We start from the raw sequence: 16320 nt of genomic DNA on the forward strand, positions 1-16320 counted from the left end.
AACTTCCGCAAACCCCACAACGGCACCGTTGAGCCGGGCAGGACCAGCCCGAGGGCGCATGTCCAGGTGAGTCACAGCACAGGGAGTAAGGCAGAGAGAGGGACGGGTCACCAATGAGGATGACCGACTGACCGAAATAATACAGTCCCATGCAGTTCTGATGTGTCCGGTCCAAACTACATTAATAACAACAATAAAAGTGAACAAGAAGACCAACACCTAATAATAGACAGGAGCACTCGTCATACCTTCTTCCATTCAACCACACGCGCCTGTGGTCACAAGGTATCTTGCTTCTGTTGGATCTTCACAAAGGCAAAACGAACCCCCTCCCCTCATAAAAAGGAAAAAATAAATAATCAAAAGCTTTTTCCATGCATTAGTTAAAATTTGCACAAAAAATGAACAAATGGGCAGCATTTCCAGGATAATTGAGCACACATGCACATACTTAATAATAATCATCATAATCATCAATAGTCATAGTGAACATGAATTATGATTTTTTAAAATTTTAAAAGTATTGTAATAAATAAATTCACTAAAATAAAGGATTGGATCGTTTCCGTTGTGGTTATATCGACTGAATCGATGCTGACAAATGTGTGCATATGGGATTATTTCATTTGAAAACTGCAAAAACCACAGAAGTAAAAAATGTCTAAAAACGATGATTGTAAAAAGGATTCAGAGGCATAAAAAAGCATCCAAAATACCCCGCTTCCAAATGAAATATCCCATCGAAGATGACCGATCTCATCACAAGGTTTCTCTAGAAACCAACGAAAACTGTGTTTTTTTTCAGGTGATAATTATCAGAATCAGCTTCATAATATTTCAAAGCAAACTTACATTTCCGTTGAAAATCCACATTTATGTGTAAGAACGTTGTGAATAAATACAATAAAATAACATGACGAAAACGAGCAGAAGAACCTGTGAAAATTACAAACGGCTGAAAAGGGAAAATGTCCACAAAAAGCGCAGAAAATGTTAAAAGAAGCACATGGTTCCTTGTTATGGCGAAGATACAATATTTATTCCGTGTCTCCTGGGATGCTCTGCTCCGTCTATTGTCCTCCCTTTTCCTCAGTGCTGATGCTTAATTTTCAAAACTTCTATATTACCAAGGGACCTACGACATCAGCCGAGAAATACCCTGCAAGTACAAAATCCGTGCGCCAGCCCCGTCCGTGCAGAGGGGAGACGCTCGCGTTCCGCCAGCTTTCCACCGTCACCGAGAGCGCGCAAACAGGGGGTGGGGGGACTTTTCCACTTCTCTCGCTTTTTTGAGGATTTTAAGGCATTTTTATTATTGTTGTTCGGCCGGGCCACACAGCGGAAGGAAAGGAAGAAGAAGAAGAAGAAAAAAAAAAAGAAGCAAAGGGGCTACTTTGGAGAAAAGCACCATGTCAACGACCTTCCCCGGACTTGTCCACGACGCAGAGGTAGGCTGATTTATTTCAACATCATCTATTTGGTGGAATTTGGATAGGATCGCATTAAATAGGCTTTTTTTTTTAAATTTATTTTCCGACTTATTTATGGAGGCATTTCGGGAGATCATCTGCTCTCAGGAAGAAATCAAGTGGAATATACCGTATCGCACGGATAACACAGAAAAAAGAGAGCGGAATGAGTCGGGCATCTCACTGCGGCTGCCGGAAAGAAAACGGGGCTTTTATTTAATAGTTTGTGCAAGCGAACGAGGCTCCTGCTTGAGCCGTGTGATTAGAACATTTTAGGGCGGAATACTCCGTTGTGTCTCACTCTGCTTACCTCCCATCCGCACTAAGAGAGATGGGCGAGTAATAATAATAATAATAATATAACTGTGCGCCTTTAAAAACGCTGCCAGGGGAGTGACAGGCATGCCAAAAGGGAGGGAGGGAAAGAAGAAAAAAAAAAGAGAAATAGCGAAGGCTCCTGTTGCCGTGCGTTCGTTCCCCTCCCGGGCGTGTGCAGATGACATCTCCTTCAGGTGGTTTAAAGTGGGAACAAAAAAGGAACGAAACCCCCCCCCCCTGCTTTGAGTGTGTGAGTTGTGTTTTTCAGTGTGTTTTGGGAGGCAGAGAGAGGACAAACCGACTGATGCTAAATGACAAGGCTCACATATATTTCCCCGTCTCCTTATTATCCCGTAGATACGTCACGACGGATCAAACAGCTACCGGCTCATGCAGCTCGGCTGCCTGGAGTCCGTGGCCAACTCCTCGGTCGCGTACTCCTCCTCCTCCCCGCTCACCTACCCGGCGTCGGCGGGCACGGAGTTCGCCTCGCCCTACTTCTCGGCCAACCACCAGTACACGCCCCTCCACCACCAGTCCTTCCACTACGAGTTCCAGCACTCCCACCCGGCCGTGACGCCGGAGGCCTACGGGCTGAACTCGCTGCACTCGGGCCAGTACTACCAGCAGATCCACCACGGGGAGCCCGCCGACTTCATCAACCTGCACAATGCCCGCTCGGCCCTCAAGTCGTCCTGCCTGGACGAGCAGCAGCGGCGCGAGCTGGGCTGCCTGGACGCCTACCGGCGCCATGACCTGTCGCTGATGACGTCACACGGCTCCCAGGCCTACGGCGTCGGCATGCACCACCCGGACCAGAGGTTGCTGCCCGCCGCTGGCCTGGGTCTCCCTTCGTCCGGGTCTGACGACCTGCAGGTACTAGCTGCCTCCATCGCGCTTTTTGCCCCCCCACCCCCCTCTACCCTCCTTGAGCCACAATGTCCCATCGCCTCGCCTTATTGTACCTTCACTTTAGTCCCTCACTTATGGCTTCTTAATGCTGGCTTCTTAAGATAGAAGGATAGCACAGACCCTTAAAGCAGCTAGGGTCAGTATCCCTACCCCACTGGCCTACTATTGACTCCAAGCCCCCCCCCCCTATTGTAACAGCAACACAGCATTGCCCAAATATTGAACAGAAAGACAGCGCCAGATGTCTGTCTGTCTGCCTGTCTGCTTCATCTGTCATGTGGTTCCATGACACCGACCAGGCTGCATCCCTGCAGGTTATCGTCGGCCACACGCGCCCTCCTACCTACTCTTTGTGGAGTAAAAAACAGAATATTGATATCGTCTTGAAACGCGATTTTTTTTGTGCTTAAACCAAACGTGACCGTACAACAGGCTCGAGTAAATGTCAAGTGCACGGCGCCGCGTCTGTGAATGGCAGGCCTTGTTTCTAAAGGTTAATTGACTGGCAGTCTATACAATCCTATTGTGAAATCCGCCCTTTATTTAGCCAGAAACACACGTGACCCATATTTTACATAATTCTTTTCGGTGTAAAGAAATGGTCGAGATGAAAAAGGATTCGCACGGTTCTTGTGTGGTGTATGTGTGTGTGTGTGTGTGAGGGTGTGTGTGTGTGTGTGTGTGTCCGGCTGTCTGGTGAGGCAAAGAAAAGCCGCTCGTTGCTCTATTCTCCGGTAAAGGGCGGATTAACGGATCGGGGGTTCAGGGCACAATGCCCAGCTCGAGCACCATAAAGCACCGTAGTTTATCCAATTACCGACTTAACGTCAATCAACTTTGTTACTTATGCAGTGACATCTGAGCTGCTTAACACACGCCTCTAGTTAACACAATTTTACACAGCGACACGTAATTTCAGTCGCTTTAAGTGTTTACCAAACCACTCCAAGTTCAGCTCAATAAAGCGTTGTATTTATTAACTATTTCAAAAATAATTAGACTAACGTTACCTTTAAATAGTATCAATACTAATCACAATTACATTAATATAATGACGCTAAACAATAAACGGCGCATTTATTGTATTGTAATGCCTGAGATGGAGAACTTGTATTATGTATATTTTTTAAACATAAAGTCTAGTTTAGAAAATTTGTGCTAGCAATATTTGTAAATGTTGTTATCATTTGCTGTCTGTCTTCAGACTATTTTATACAAGTTGTGCGTTAAATGGATATAATGATAATTTGGATATAATGACAATAATATAAATGTGTATTCTAAGAAACATTTGTTGTTGCATAAAACTAATAGTAAGGGTAATTCACATTGTATTTATTACATATATTATTTCCTTTTATAGCATTTAATTTAATTTGATTGTTATTTCATTTTATATAATTGTATTTAATTTTATTTCACATTATTTCACATTATTTTTAGATCATTTTATAGTCGATCATTGTTAAGGCAAACACTACATTTATCTTAAGCTGCTGGCACTTGAAAAGAACACAGGTTTGACCCTTTATTGAGAGGAAGAAAGAAACGGCTCTTGAACCCGCTTGCACGTAGCGGATGCGTGAACGGAACAGATGATGGTCTCATGCAGCCCGGTCGCATCTTTGAGGCGCGTTAAAGAGATTTTCATGCTGAACAAAAGCAGCTGCCACACCTTCCTCCCGTCACTAAGCTAATTCATGCAAGACCTCTGCGTTTTGTATATTGATTTTATAATCACTTTAGCTTCGGAATAGAAGAAAAGAAACAGAGCGGGAGCGGGTTGAGGAGGAACTACAACACGCTCCTTTCTCCTAGTTTATTTTAATCGGGCTTCTGCGTGGGCCAGGCCTCGAGGCTTGCACGAGGGATTAAGTGGGTTTTTTTCCCCCCCGAATAAAAAGCGTGTGTTCTCCCTTTTCTTGATGACATTGTTGATAGCGAGCGAGTCCGATCTGGACCGAAATGGTGACTACAACAGGTTCCCATACATGTAAACCCACGTAGCCAGGGTGCTGCGTGTCTGCGTGCGCGTGCGCGCGCACGTGAGTGGGCGCTTCGCAGAGTGATCCCCAACAGGTTGGTGGCTGCAGTAAACTCTGTATGCTCGTGCGCGTTTCTCAGTCTGGACGAGTTGTGCTCTCCTCGCTTTTTAGCCTGGAGCCTTTCAAATTAAGCTCGTTTCTGGGTGAGCCGTGAGCCGCATCCTTTATTTTCACGAGCCCTCAATTTTTAGCACTGCTAAGTGACGTAATCTGTCTAACAAAAAGGCTTCCACCACTACACTCGTGTGCAAGTGGCGTGCAGCAGAATCACATAGCGATAAGTGAACAGTTGAAATCCTTATTGAAAAACCTCACACGGTCCAATCAAAACATGAATTCTGCCACACAGAGAAGATGTATTTGACGGCTTCGAGCTTAAACAATTTAAATGAAACTGCATTATATAAATAAACTGTACACACATTTTAAAGGGCACAGAAATTGATAGAAAGGGACCAAAGATCCATAGAAAAAAACGTTACTAAATGGGGTTCCCCTCATCAGTTTATTAAATATACAAGGTCTTGTTTTTGTATGCATGATTATGATGTTGTTTCTACGATGTGAGTGTGTTGTGTGTACAGAAGGATGCCCATAAAGCATCCCAGCTCAGGTGTGATTAGTTCCAGGTGTTCATGACAGCGCGGTTAAACCGTGCTGCAGCGAGTGTAAACATCTGGGTGAAGTGACTTCACAACGTCTGCTCGTGGATAATGAGCGCGTGTCTCCGCAGGGCTCTGTGGAAGCGCAGTGTGGGCTCGTGCTGAACGGCCAAGGGGGCGTCATCCGGAGAGGTAAGCCCCCCCACTTCACACTCCACACTCCACCCCCCCCCCCCTTTCTTTCTCTCCAATGCTGATGCACCGGAGGGCCAAGGAGAGCCTTTGGCGGCTCGACACGACGAGGCGGAGAGCAGACAGACGAACAGGGCGGGACGCTGCTCCCGTGTCTGCCGCGTCTCTCTTGTCTCTCCCCGCCTCGTCACGCATGTAAACGCTAACACGGCCGTACACGCGCAGAGACGGGTGCTTCCCATTTCCGGTATGAAATGGGCTGTCAGTCAACACTTACCGGGTGTTGTTTTGCTTCCAGTCGCTCTGAGCATGTGTGTTTGCGCATTTTTTTTCTCAACCATCAGGAAATTAAAATGTAAATAAAGTCTTAATTCTTGACTTTATTGACGATCGAGTCGTTATTAAAAGTCAAACCTGCGAGCCACATTTGAGACTGACGGCTGGCATTTGTTTTCATTAAATAAACACTATATTTTGATATATTTTTATATTGTTATTTTATGATCATACATTTATCATAATTCACCAACATTCCATCCTGATGTCAGCTCTCACCTGTAATACAAATATATAGCAAACAAACAATGAATATTTATGCAACTTTTATTTTTAACTGTTAAAAAAAAGAAAAGCCCTGAAGCCTAACTAATTAGCTACAAATTAAAGTATATGTCTCTAATTTATATTGTCAATAAATGAATCCAATTTAGTCTCTTATGCTAACATAAAACATCGTTAATATATATTGGAAAAAGACTTGGAACTAAATGGGCCATAGTGTCCTTTGAGCTGCCCTGTATTACCACGCATTTGATGGCTTCTGGGAAAATTATTTTTCATTCCATTTTTGTTTTTTTGGTGTTGTGTATCGGTGGACTGTTATGTAGTCCAGGAATAATAACTCCCCTCTGGTGACTTGTTTTTGCACGTTTACTTTATATTAAATCGCCGTGAACGCTGCGGTCTGTAAGGTGGAGCCGGCTCTGTTCGACTCTCCAGGCTTCACGCGTGGAAGTGGACCGCATCGGCGATCGGCACACTTTCCCTCGTGATATCTGGGTTTTCGAACCCGCCGTGGATCTGCTTTATTGGTCCATCAAAGCCTGTTTTCCATTGCCGTTTTTAGACCCATTTTTTTCCACACAGACGGGCCGAGGCTGTGTCTCGCCTTTAATTTTTCAACAGCTCTGCCATAGGTGTTGGGGCTTTTCTCTCGGATTGACGCGGGAATCCCTTCGCTATCACCCTCGGTTAATGGTGCACCGTATTTGGCCCTGAGCTCAGCCGCTGCAACCATCACAACCAATAATCTTTGCTTTACCTCCCGCTCCCGTATCGATAGCTTCTCTCGCCTCGGGCGCACGCTTTGATATGCTAATGCCGAGCGGGGCCCCGGATTCAGCCGAGATCATATTAATGTTGTTCTTTCTGACTGCGGCTTTGGCGGCATGAATATTCACATAACCTTTTTTTTTTTTTTTTTTCCAAAGAGAAAATCACTCAAGAAAACGAGGATCCTACTTAGGAGGAGTCGTCTGTGTTTTTAATCACCCCGCGAGCCCCCTTTTCCAAGTTGAGCTCTATAACCGGCAGCCGCTCTTTAAGATCAAGCTGATCTGTCAGAACGCGCGCACCCGCCACTGAAGCCGCGTGCACGAGCCCCACCACCCCTTCCCCCGCACACTTTATTCTGCCAAGACGTCGACGGGGCTTTTTATTTGCGCTGTAAACATTGCTGTTAAGTATGAGGAGTATGACATTTGGCCCGCGTCTCCTTTTCTTTAATTTTCGTGGTAAAAGGCGCTTGATTCCGCGTGTGATCGCGCCCGCCGCTCGCGCCGCAGCCCGAGGCTACTCTCCGTTGCTTAAATACCGTTATCGCCTCTGGGCCCGCGTGCTCCACTGACTGCACTACCGGCAATAGCTCTTTTTCCATTGCCCTTGGCAACATAAAATACAAACTACTTTGAATCAAAACATTTTTAGGGGAATTAATATGATGTGAACCCGCGGCTTTCAGAGCCGCGCGCCCCTGTCAGAGCGCGTGAGTCTGACAGACAGGCCTGGGGTTTTTGTGTCACACGCAGACGCACGGAGGGCCGGACTTTACACACACGCACGCGCACACTCACGCGCATACTAGAGTTCCTTAACCAACAGTAACTTCAATGGATTTTCCTCGACCTGCAGTGCGTGAGGCTGCTGTCCAGGTGCTGAAATGAAAGGTGTGCAGTCGCTGTCCACGGTGCTGAAGCTGGCTGGCATGCTTTTGCAAGTTGCACGTTCTAACTGCCTTCCTGCAGCCAGATGGATAGACAAGATGGAAAACTAGCACAATTCTGCTGATTGTGAATAATAGATTTTTAGAGCAAAAAAAAAGAGCCTACAGTTGGTCGTGTATTCAAGCTTTAGTTGTTGGCTAAATTATCCGTTTTGCCTCAAAAAGATTGGCGTGTGCAGGACAATAGTGGCCTGTAGCGTGGTTCTACTCGGCCTAAATGGCATCGTTTTCCTCGTTCCATCATCATTCCAGCACGACCTACAAAGCGACACGCCCTGCTGTTAGATTTGATAATGAGCCAGATGAATAATAGAATATAGCCTTCAGTACTTCAGACAGAAACCTTGCATATTAGCTGCTTGGGACATTGGGAAGTTTCATAATAACAGGCCTGCTCAGAGATGTCCATACATTCAAGGAGGCTTCAGATGTCATTACTGACATGAAAGAGGCCTTGCTACGACGACTCACCATCCAGGGGTACACAATAAAATAGGCTTGGTGGAAGGTGATTATGGAAATTGTCAAGGAAGATACAACAGACTTTTCCAGACTAAATATTGAGTATAAATATATGTATGTCGTAAATATTCCCCTATTTCAAAAGAAGACTGATGAAGTGCTGAGCACAACACACTGATCTCACCAGCAAGGATTGGAGATAAATTGTCCTTTGTAATTTTATCACTCAATCTTTCCTGGAGTGCATTTTGATTTAAAACATAACATTTAATAATTCCTCCAAAGACACAATAGGGGTTAGGGGTTTTCAGTCTGCTCAGGCCCTAAATATATTTGATGCCATCTGCAGAAGGAATAATGAAGTATACTTGTCAGATTTCCAGTGAAAAACCTATCCCTTTAATTGTTGGTTGCAGATAAACTAAATGATTATTCCTCTTATTAGGTCAAAATACTATTCACTCTATTACTATTCCATTGAATCATCTGAAAAAATGTGGCCTCACAAAACTGGAAACAAGGTTATTTTCTAAACTCACAAGAGATTGACATTTTGTTGATGTGTGAAGATCAAAATAGGCTGCATCCTTAATTTGTGTGAAGGCAGTGAGAGACGTGCACCGACATACTGTGTGTAACAACAGAAAGGTAGTAAATATAAAAACAATGTCAAGTTTTCTAATTGATTTTGATGTAAAAAGACACATGAAATAGTTAGTTACAGTATCTTGAGCACTTTTCCTGAACAAACCTTCCTAGTCCTAAAATTGGAATAAGATATACATTAGTTGCACTGACACATCACACTTTTTATGCATTGGCCCTGTTGGAGTAAAATGTACATATATTTTCTACAAGTCAAGGCATTTCACAGTCTGATTTTTATTGGACAAATTCAGTAGAGACCTGAAAGCACCCACACGAAAAATAAAATAATATTTGTTAAATTAACTAATGAAATGAACTAAAAATGTTATGACAAACCTGCCTTTACTATTAATCAGAAAATATGCAAACATTCCCAAAATAACCAAAATATGTATTGTATTATAGTCAAAACACTGTAAATCTGTGCTAAGCACCCCTGTTAAATTGTGTTTTGAACACTCATTAGATCCATCAGTGGTACACAGAAGTACAATGATAAAATCCCCATTAATCTATCAAAATCCTCCACCAGCTCAAAGTAGCAAATAGTTTGAAATCTGCTGGATTTCTCCACCGTTCTTTATATCAACGTTGCATCGTTTGCGCTGCATTATTCCAGCGTCCCGTTTGTTTGTGTCTGTTGACACACAACAGCAACAGAGAGATGCTTTGCCAATTATGCATTCACTCCTAAATGACTTATAACACAGTGGTGTTTGTTCTGTTCAAAATGACACAGCCAGTGATGCTCCCGGCACAGCTCCATGCCAAGCACCAAAGCAAGCCGCTGTGAGCGGCCACTTACTCTTCTGTCAAACACTTTGTCAACAAATTAAAAAAAGAAGGGGAGGTGGTGGGGGGGGGGGGGGCTGTTTTTCTCAGTTCAAGAAAAGGTGACATTTGGGGGTTTTGTGTTTTTTATTTAGACAGCGACAAAGATTAAAAAAAAAAAACACTACCTTGAATTTGCGTAAACAGAAATGTGGCTCGAGCGTCACTTAATATTAAAAGCACCAGGTTTGATGAGCGAACGCAATGATACGACCTTCACCAGCGTCTCAACTGATGGAGAGCGCACGAGAGCAACAGCAACCATTTCCACTCCCTCTTTTGCCATCTTCTCAATGAGCGCTGTGTGTGTGTGTGTGTGTGTGTGTGTGCAGGCGGGACATGTGTGGTGAATCCCACGGACCTGTTCTGCTCGGTACCGGGCCGACTGTCGCTGCTTAGCTCCACCTCCAAGTACAAAGTCACCATCGCCGAGGTGAAAAGAAGACTGTCCCCACCAGAGTGCCTCAACGCCTCCCTACTGGGCGGCATACTGCGCAGGTCAGTGCAAACACACACACACACCTTAATGGTTCTAGATGTTGCGTGTTGAGGATTTAAGACTCTTTTAGTTGATTTGGTGCATGTTTAAATATTTCGTTGGTTCGCTGTAGAACCGATGCATGCTGTTGCTGCAGAGAACACGATTTGAAGAAAAATCCCCTCAATAGTGGTTTCTCATATACAAATACATCAAGTGATCCAGGATCCTTACATCTTGTTTGTTCGGCAACATAAATTGAGATTATCTTGCAGCAGCTGGATTATCCAAAGTGTAAAACGTAAAAGCACAAAATCTATGTAAAATCTCATAAATTGACCACTCCTACTATGGCGATCTTCTTTTGAATTGCACTAGATCAACAAAAAAAGACGTTTCCGTTGATTTGCGACAGAGATGGATTTGGGAAAGTGAGAAGCCGGGTTTTCTCTAAAGCGTAGATCTGGCTGGTGAACATCGGCAGAGCGCGGCCCGAGTCTCTGTAGCCTCCCCCGGTTGAGACACAGGATTTATGGCAGCTCACCACAAAGACGACTGTAGGCGAAGGAGGGCCGCGGCTGCACGCGCCGCCGCCCCCGGGGGGGGGGAGGAGGGAGGGCGAGAGCCGGCCCGAAGCATGCCAGGATCAGAGGAGAGGAAAGCAAGAGTGGCCAGTGCTGTGTTGTGTGTATAGTGGAAAAACACACATGTGCCAATGGAGCTCTTCTCAATGTATGAGAACATTAAGTGTGTCAACCGACAAGTTCATCTAAAAATGATGTAAAAGAAACAGTCATTTCAATCAATACAAGGATCTTTTGGGATCCCAATTGGATAGAAAGGAAGCACGTATATTGTTAAAAAATTCACATGAAAAGAAGAAGAAATGACATTTTTGATGACTGTTGTTCCACTGCTTTCCAAAACAGAAAGAGACAATTCCTCAAACAATGACAGACAAAACTCAAGGGGACATCCGGCTATATCTATGCGTCACACAAGCACATTTAATACATTACGAGTTGACATGGTTTAATTTTACACTCTTTGATTTTATGCTTAATTTCACGCCTTTGTCATATCAAAGCGAATCTATATTCTCCCATCTGTACTTTCAAGACTTAATTAAGCACACAGTGTTTTTTGCAGGAATGAGGAGGCCAGATGGCTTTAATCACATTTTGGCTCGATCCCTCCTGATGAGCGATGATGGCGTTTCTGTTGGACGACGAGCATGTGACTTAAGTGACGTTTTTTTTCCCCGCAGAGCGAAGTCTAAGAACGGAGGCCGGTGTCTTCGGGAGAAATTGGACCGTTTAGGCCTTAACCTGCCTGCAGGACGCAGGAAAGCTGCCAACGTCACGCTACTCACCTCCCTGGTGGAAGGTATGGGACTATCCTGCTAAATACTTTCCACGATCCTTTGATCTTCTGCAGGTATGCTGCTGTTTACGTATTCCATCCTTGTGGCCATTGCTTTATTGGTCTCCCGCCCCCCGCCCGCCCTCCCCCCTGGTTCTGTGTGTGCTCAGGTGAAGCGCTCCACCTGGCGAGGGACTTTGGCTACACCTGCGAGACAGAGTTCCCCAGCAAGGCAGTAGGGGAACATTTGGCGAGGCAGCACAGTGAGCCGAAAGAAACCAGCGCACGCAAGAAAATGGTCCTGGCGACAAAGTGAGACTGCGCTCGATAACACGCACTGAAAAACGTTTTTGAGTTTGGACTCGTCGAGTCGATGTTTTATGGTGAAAAGTGTCGCATCCACTCTGCAGTTGCAACAGGGTGAAGTAAATGGATTTCCCCAGTTCTCCCATTCCAGCCACTTTACAGTGACGCCACCACTAACCATCTGTCTGGATGGAAAACACTGGCAAAGCGTGCTTGAACCAACTTGGTAATGCACAAGGAGACTAGTGGCCTCTTTGGCTTTGTGAGGGCCACACAATGGAGAAGATGTAATGAAAGGATCACAGAAGTATATGAACCAGCGGGTGAAAAGAAAACATCATAAACACCAAGAAGAAAGTGGTGCCAATCCCAAATATATCACCTTGTTGAGCGTGGGGCAACTATTTGAATTCCTTGTGATCACCGGATTGTACTCGTGTTTGAGCATGAGCAGCATTTACAGTCGGGCACATTGAGCAGCGGATGTGCCGAGGGCAAAAAAGGCTTCCACTCCTTTCCAGGGAAGTTTGAGCTCATACTTTTGATGAAATCCTCCCAGAGCCGAGTGAAATCCAAAAAGACAGACTGGACCACTGCTAGAAAAACCCCAACCGACGCTTGCAGAACTTTTGGTATCACGCGCCGCATCAAGTGATGCGCTCGTTTTTTTGGGGATTGACATGGAAATTGTCTTGCTCCAGCATGTGTGTGTCTACCTGGGAGGGTTGATCCAAAATGAGACAGATGGCTAACCCTCGTTCCCTCACTCCTTGTGTCCGTCAGGCAAATCTGTAAGGAGTTCCAGGACTTACTGAGCCAAGACCGCTCTCCTCTGGGCTCCTCCAGACCGACCCCCATCCTGGACCTGGACATCCAGAGACACCTCACACACTTCAGGTAGCGCACACACACACACACACACACGCGCGATGTCCACACAGAAGTAATGAACATTCTTTCGGAGAAATGTTCAAGTCCAAACTGAGTGCAAAGCGCTGGTTGGCGGGTCAGCCGTGCATAGGGTAGGAACCTTTGGGGGGCTCTGCAGGTGTTTCCCACCGGACTCTCGTTCGTCCCTCAGGACAGAAGGCAGCGCGTCAATTAGGTTCCTCAGTGGCTTAACGCGCGGGCTCAGCTTCTACACTGCCTTCTAGCCCGCCCTCCCTCGGTCTTGGGCTCGGACCGCTTTGCCATTTTCAAAACAAGCATCTGCGCCGTTTGTTATTTGGCCCAAATGAAGGCCGAACAGTGGCTTAATGTCACATCTATGGCGCCATCTGTTGCAGAATCTACACAGTTATATCAGAAAAATAAGATGGTTGTATGAAGAGAGTGATGAGATTGAAGAGCAGCTGCGAGGTGACCTGACATTTAGCTCTGTGAGGCTCTGACGAGGAGGACAAACCAGTTTCACACTGGAAAAAACAAACAATTCGATGGCTTTTTCATTTCCAATTGTTACTGTCTTTAGTCAATGGCATGTGTGCTATCGTTGGATCGTGGGCTTAACTTGGTTTAAGGAGATATCATTTATATGAATGGTCTTCGGTTGTTTTCTGTTGTTACCAACTAATCAATGTATGAATATTTAAATTTAATTTAAGTTGCTGAAACAGTTGTCCCTTGTGATAGAACCAGGGTGGAAACGTCCTTAAGAGGGTCACGGGACAGGAATAGAAGCCTCGTGATGCAGGGAGACAAAAACGAGCAAACAAATGAACCTGCCTTCCAAACCCAGACGGATTGATTTGTTTCTTTTGAAGATCCAAAACTGTGTCACTGTTTCTGACGGCTGCCTCTGCCTCCCCTCCCCAAACAGCCTGATCACCCACGGATTCGGCACGCCGGCGGTATGCGCGGCTCTCAGCACCTTCCAGACGGTCCTGAGCGAGATGCTCAACTACCTGGACAAAAACTCGAGCGGGAAAACGGGCGCCCCCAACGAGCAACAGATCAACAGCAGCTCAGAAAAGACGCAGCTCCGGAAAACGGCCGAGTCCCAGAGCAAAGACGGGAAATCAGAAAAGACTGAGTAGCCCACACCCACCGGGTCCCCGTGCCTTGGAGCGCTGCATCTAGGAGAGTGTGTGTGTGTGTGTGTGTGTGTCTCAGAAAGGACCCCGCCTCCTCTCACGCATTAATCTTCTTTGGGACAATTCATATTTATTGTTATTTATTTATCTTATGTTGAAATGTAACTCTAACCTGAAACGTCCCAAACAAGACGTCCTGACCTTTTGAGTGAACACATCATGTTTAGGTGTGTGTGTGTGTGTGTGTGTGTGTGCGTGTGTGTGTGTGTGTGTGTGTGAGTCATGACAGGGAGAAGCCTCGCAACGGGATGGCCGTGACTCATCGGAGGGGGGGTGGGGGGTCTTTCATTTTGTTTATTTATTCATTCTGAAACGAGGAAGTAAACATGGACATGCTGACATGACAGTTTTCCAGGACAGCCGCCGATGCAACAGAACACACGTGACACACGCGTTTCAAGGGCTTTGGACAATTTGATCTCAAATCCAGCTAATCCAGGTATACAAACTAAAATATGAAACACCTTTTCACTGCTCTCAAGCTTCATTGAAGTTATTTAGCATGAAGTTATTAAGAGTATTGTCTGTCATTGCCACGCAGAGTTGTAATAAAAAGCCCCAGTTGACCAAATGAAAAGGATCTCACTCTCCAAACGTCTTTAAATAGATCGAATTTCAAAAGACGACCCCGACCGAAGCCCTTTTACACGCGCACAGACAAACAAACACACACACACACCTGTTCCTGTGAGAGATCCCACAAGCAGACGTCTCCTAAAAAAAGACCACCATTCAATCAGGGCCGTAGCAACCTGTATGTTTTACCATGTGGTCAAAAGAGGAGAAAGACCCTGTTTCTGGATGTGAGACTGACCGCGCTGCCTGGGCCGGGCTGTGTGTGTGAGTGTGTGTGTGTGACTGTCTCAGTGTTAGAGAGAGAGAGAGAGAGAGAGAAGGGTCCACCTCAGCCATTTTGTAAAAGGTGACTTTGCGGTTGCCGTTGTTCCTCATCCCCGTGCATGTCTATCTTCGTACTCTCCCCGGATTGACACAAGCTCTCTGAGTGGCCCGTGAACATTTGTAAAGATATATATAAATATTTAAATTACTTTTCTTGTAGGCTTTCAACTATATACATGTTAAATGCCTACCTTCTAAAATGCTGGTGTTCAATAAAGACAGTTGCTACGTGTTCTACTACTTTCTACTGCTTTCATGATGTGCTACACACACACACACACACACACACACACGTGTGTGTAAACATGCAGAAGGTGGCTAAGAGAGCAGGCGGCACAGATCAAAGCTAGCGAGTGTGAATTATCCACATGAGTTCACAGTGTGCAAATTATAGAAAAGTCAGAGTTCCTCTCTAATGTTGTGGGAAAAAAAGGCTGCACCTGCAGAAAGGTTCAAAGGCCTCCTTTGTGTGCGCCGGCATCTGTGTGGTTGTCTTCCAGTTTGACCGACTTCTGTCAGCTTTTCGACTTATTAAAAAAAAAAAAAAAGGGAAAAAAAAAAAACGGAGAGGGAGCAGCAGCAGCCGCCTGCTGGCGTCTCCATCCGGGCTCTGTATGTTCTGTTTACTCTTTATTATTCTAGTCATTTAAAAAGGAGGTCACGTTCACGGCATAACACCACAATACATAATCAGACAGGATGCATTTACGCTGATGCCTGCGCCGGTTTGTCAGCCCGAATCAATGCAAGTGGAGCTCCAGGTGGAGAGGTAATAGCTGTAGAGACAGGAATACAAAGGGAGGAGGAGGGATGGGGGGGGGGGGGGGGGGGGGGGGGGGGCAGAATGCCAAAGCATTCCCAGTCTCGCTGTTGGCAGATGGTGTTATCTTACACACACACACACACACGCGCGCAGTCGATGTTTGAGATGCTGGGAACAAGCTGCACCGTTGATAATACATCTCAGAATGCGTGGTGGAGAAATGGTAAATACCTGTTTGTGTTTCATTGAGTACAACCACCTGTGGTGCATCCGTTAATACACCCTGAACAACAGTGCTTCTGTCCATTGCAAAAGAAAACATGAAGGAATCAAACCGTTAAAAAAAAAAAAAAAACACTTGGTGTTTCTTTATCACGTTGGGGTCCTTTTACAGGAAGCAGAGGAGATGCTTTCCCTGCAGTCAAAAGTTATCACCTCGACATCACCTAATGCTCCTGACCTCGATGGCTTCCAGGTCACGAAAACACTCCGTGAAGCCACATTGAAGCAATTCACTCATATCCCCAATTCAATCCAATTCAATCCAATTCAATTCAATCCAATTCAATCCAATTCAATCCAATTCAATCCAATTCAATCCAATTCAATCCAATTCAATTCAATTCAATTCAATTCAATTCAATTCAATTCCCCACCA

At 45.3% G+C, this 16320-nt stretch overlaps 1 protein-coding gene across 1 annotated transcript; it reads left to right on the forward strand.

Moving 5' to 3' along the window:
* Positions 1–346: 346 nt before the first annotated feature.
* Positions 347–15139, forward strand: tfap2d (transcription factor AP-2 delta (activating enhancer binding protein 2 delta)). Its single transcript, XM_037450180.2, has 8 exons — positions 347–1448; positions 2145–2663; positions 5478–5538; positions 10093–10258; positions 11506–11624; positions 11771–11912; positions 12690–12803; positions 13726–15139. Exons 1-8 carry the CDS (start codon positions 1410–1412, stop codon positions 13940–13942), a joined length of 1377 nt encoding a protein of 458 aa, XP_037306077.2. The 5' UTR covers positions 347–1409; the 3' UTR covers positions 13943–15139.
* Positions 15140–16320: the final 1181 nt, after the last annotated feature.

This window comes from Pungitius pungitius, chromosome 20, assembly GCF_949316345.1.
Source record: "Pungitius pungitius chromosome 20, fPunPun2.1, whole genome shotgun sequence".
In the NCBI taxonomy this organism is placed as follows: Eukaryota; Metazoa; Chordata; class Actinopteri; order Perciformes; family Gasterosteidae; genus Pungitius; species Pungitius pungitius.

What these genes read in the sequence shown, in the direction of transcription:
- tfap2d (XM_037450180.2), top strand. Translation starts at nt 1,410, where the DNA reads ATGTCAACGACCTTCCCCGGACTTGTCCACGACGCAGAG. An exon ending in CTGGGCGGCATACTGCGCAG is followed by an intron (nt 10,259 to 11,505) that starts GTCAGTGCAAAC and finishes TTTTCCCCGCAG; the next exon opens with AGCGAAGTCTAAGAACGGAG. An exon ending in AGACACCTCACACACTTCAG is followed by an intron (nt 12,804 to 13,725) that starts GTAGCGCACACA and finishes CTCCCCAAACAG; the next exon opens with CCTGATCACCCACGGATTCG.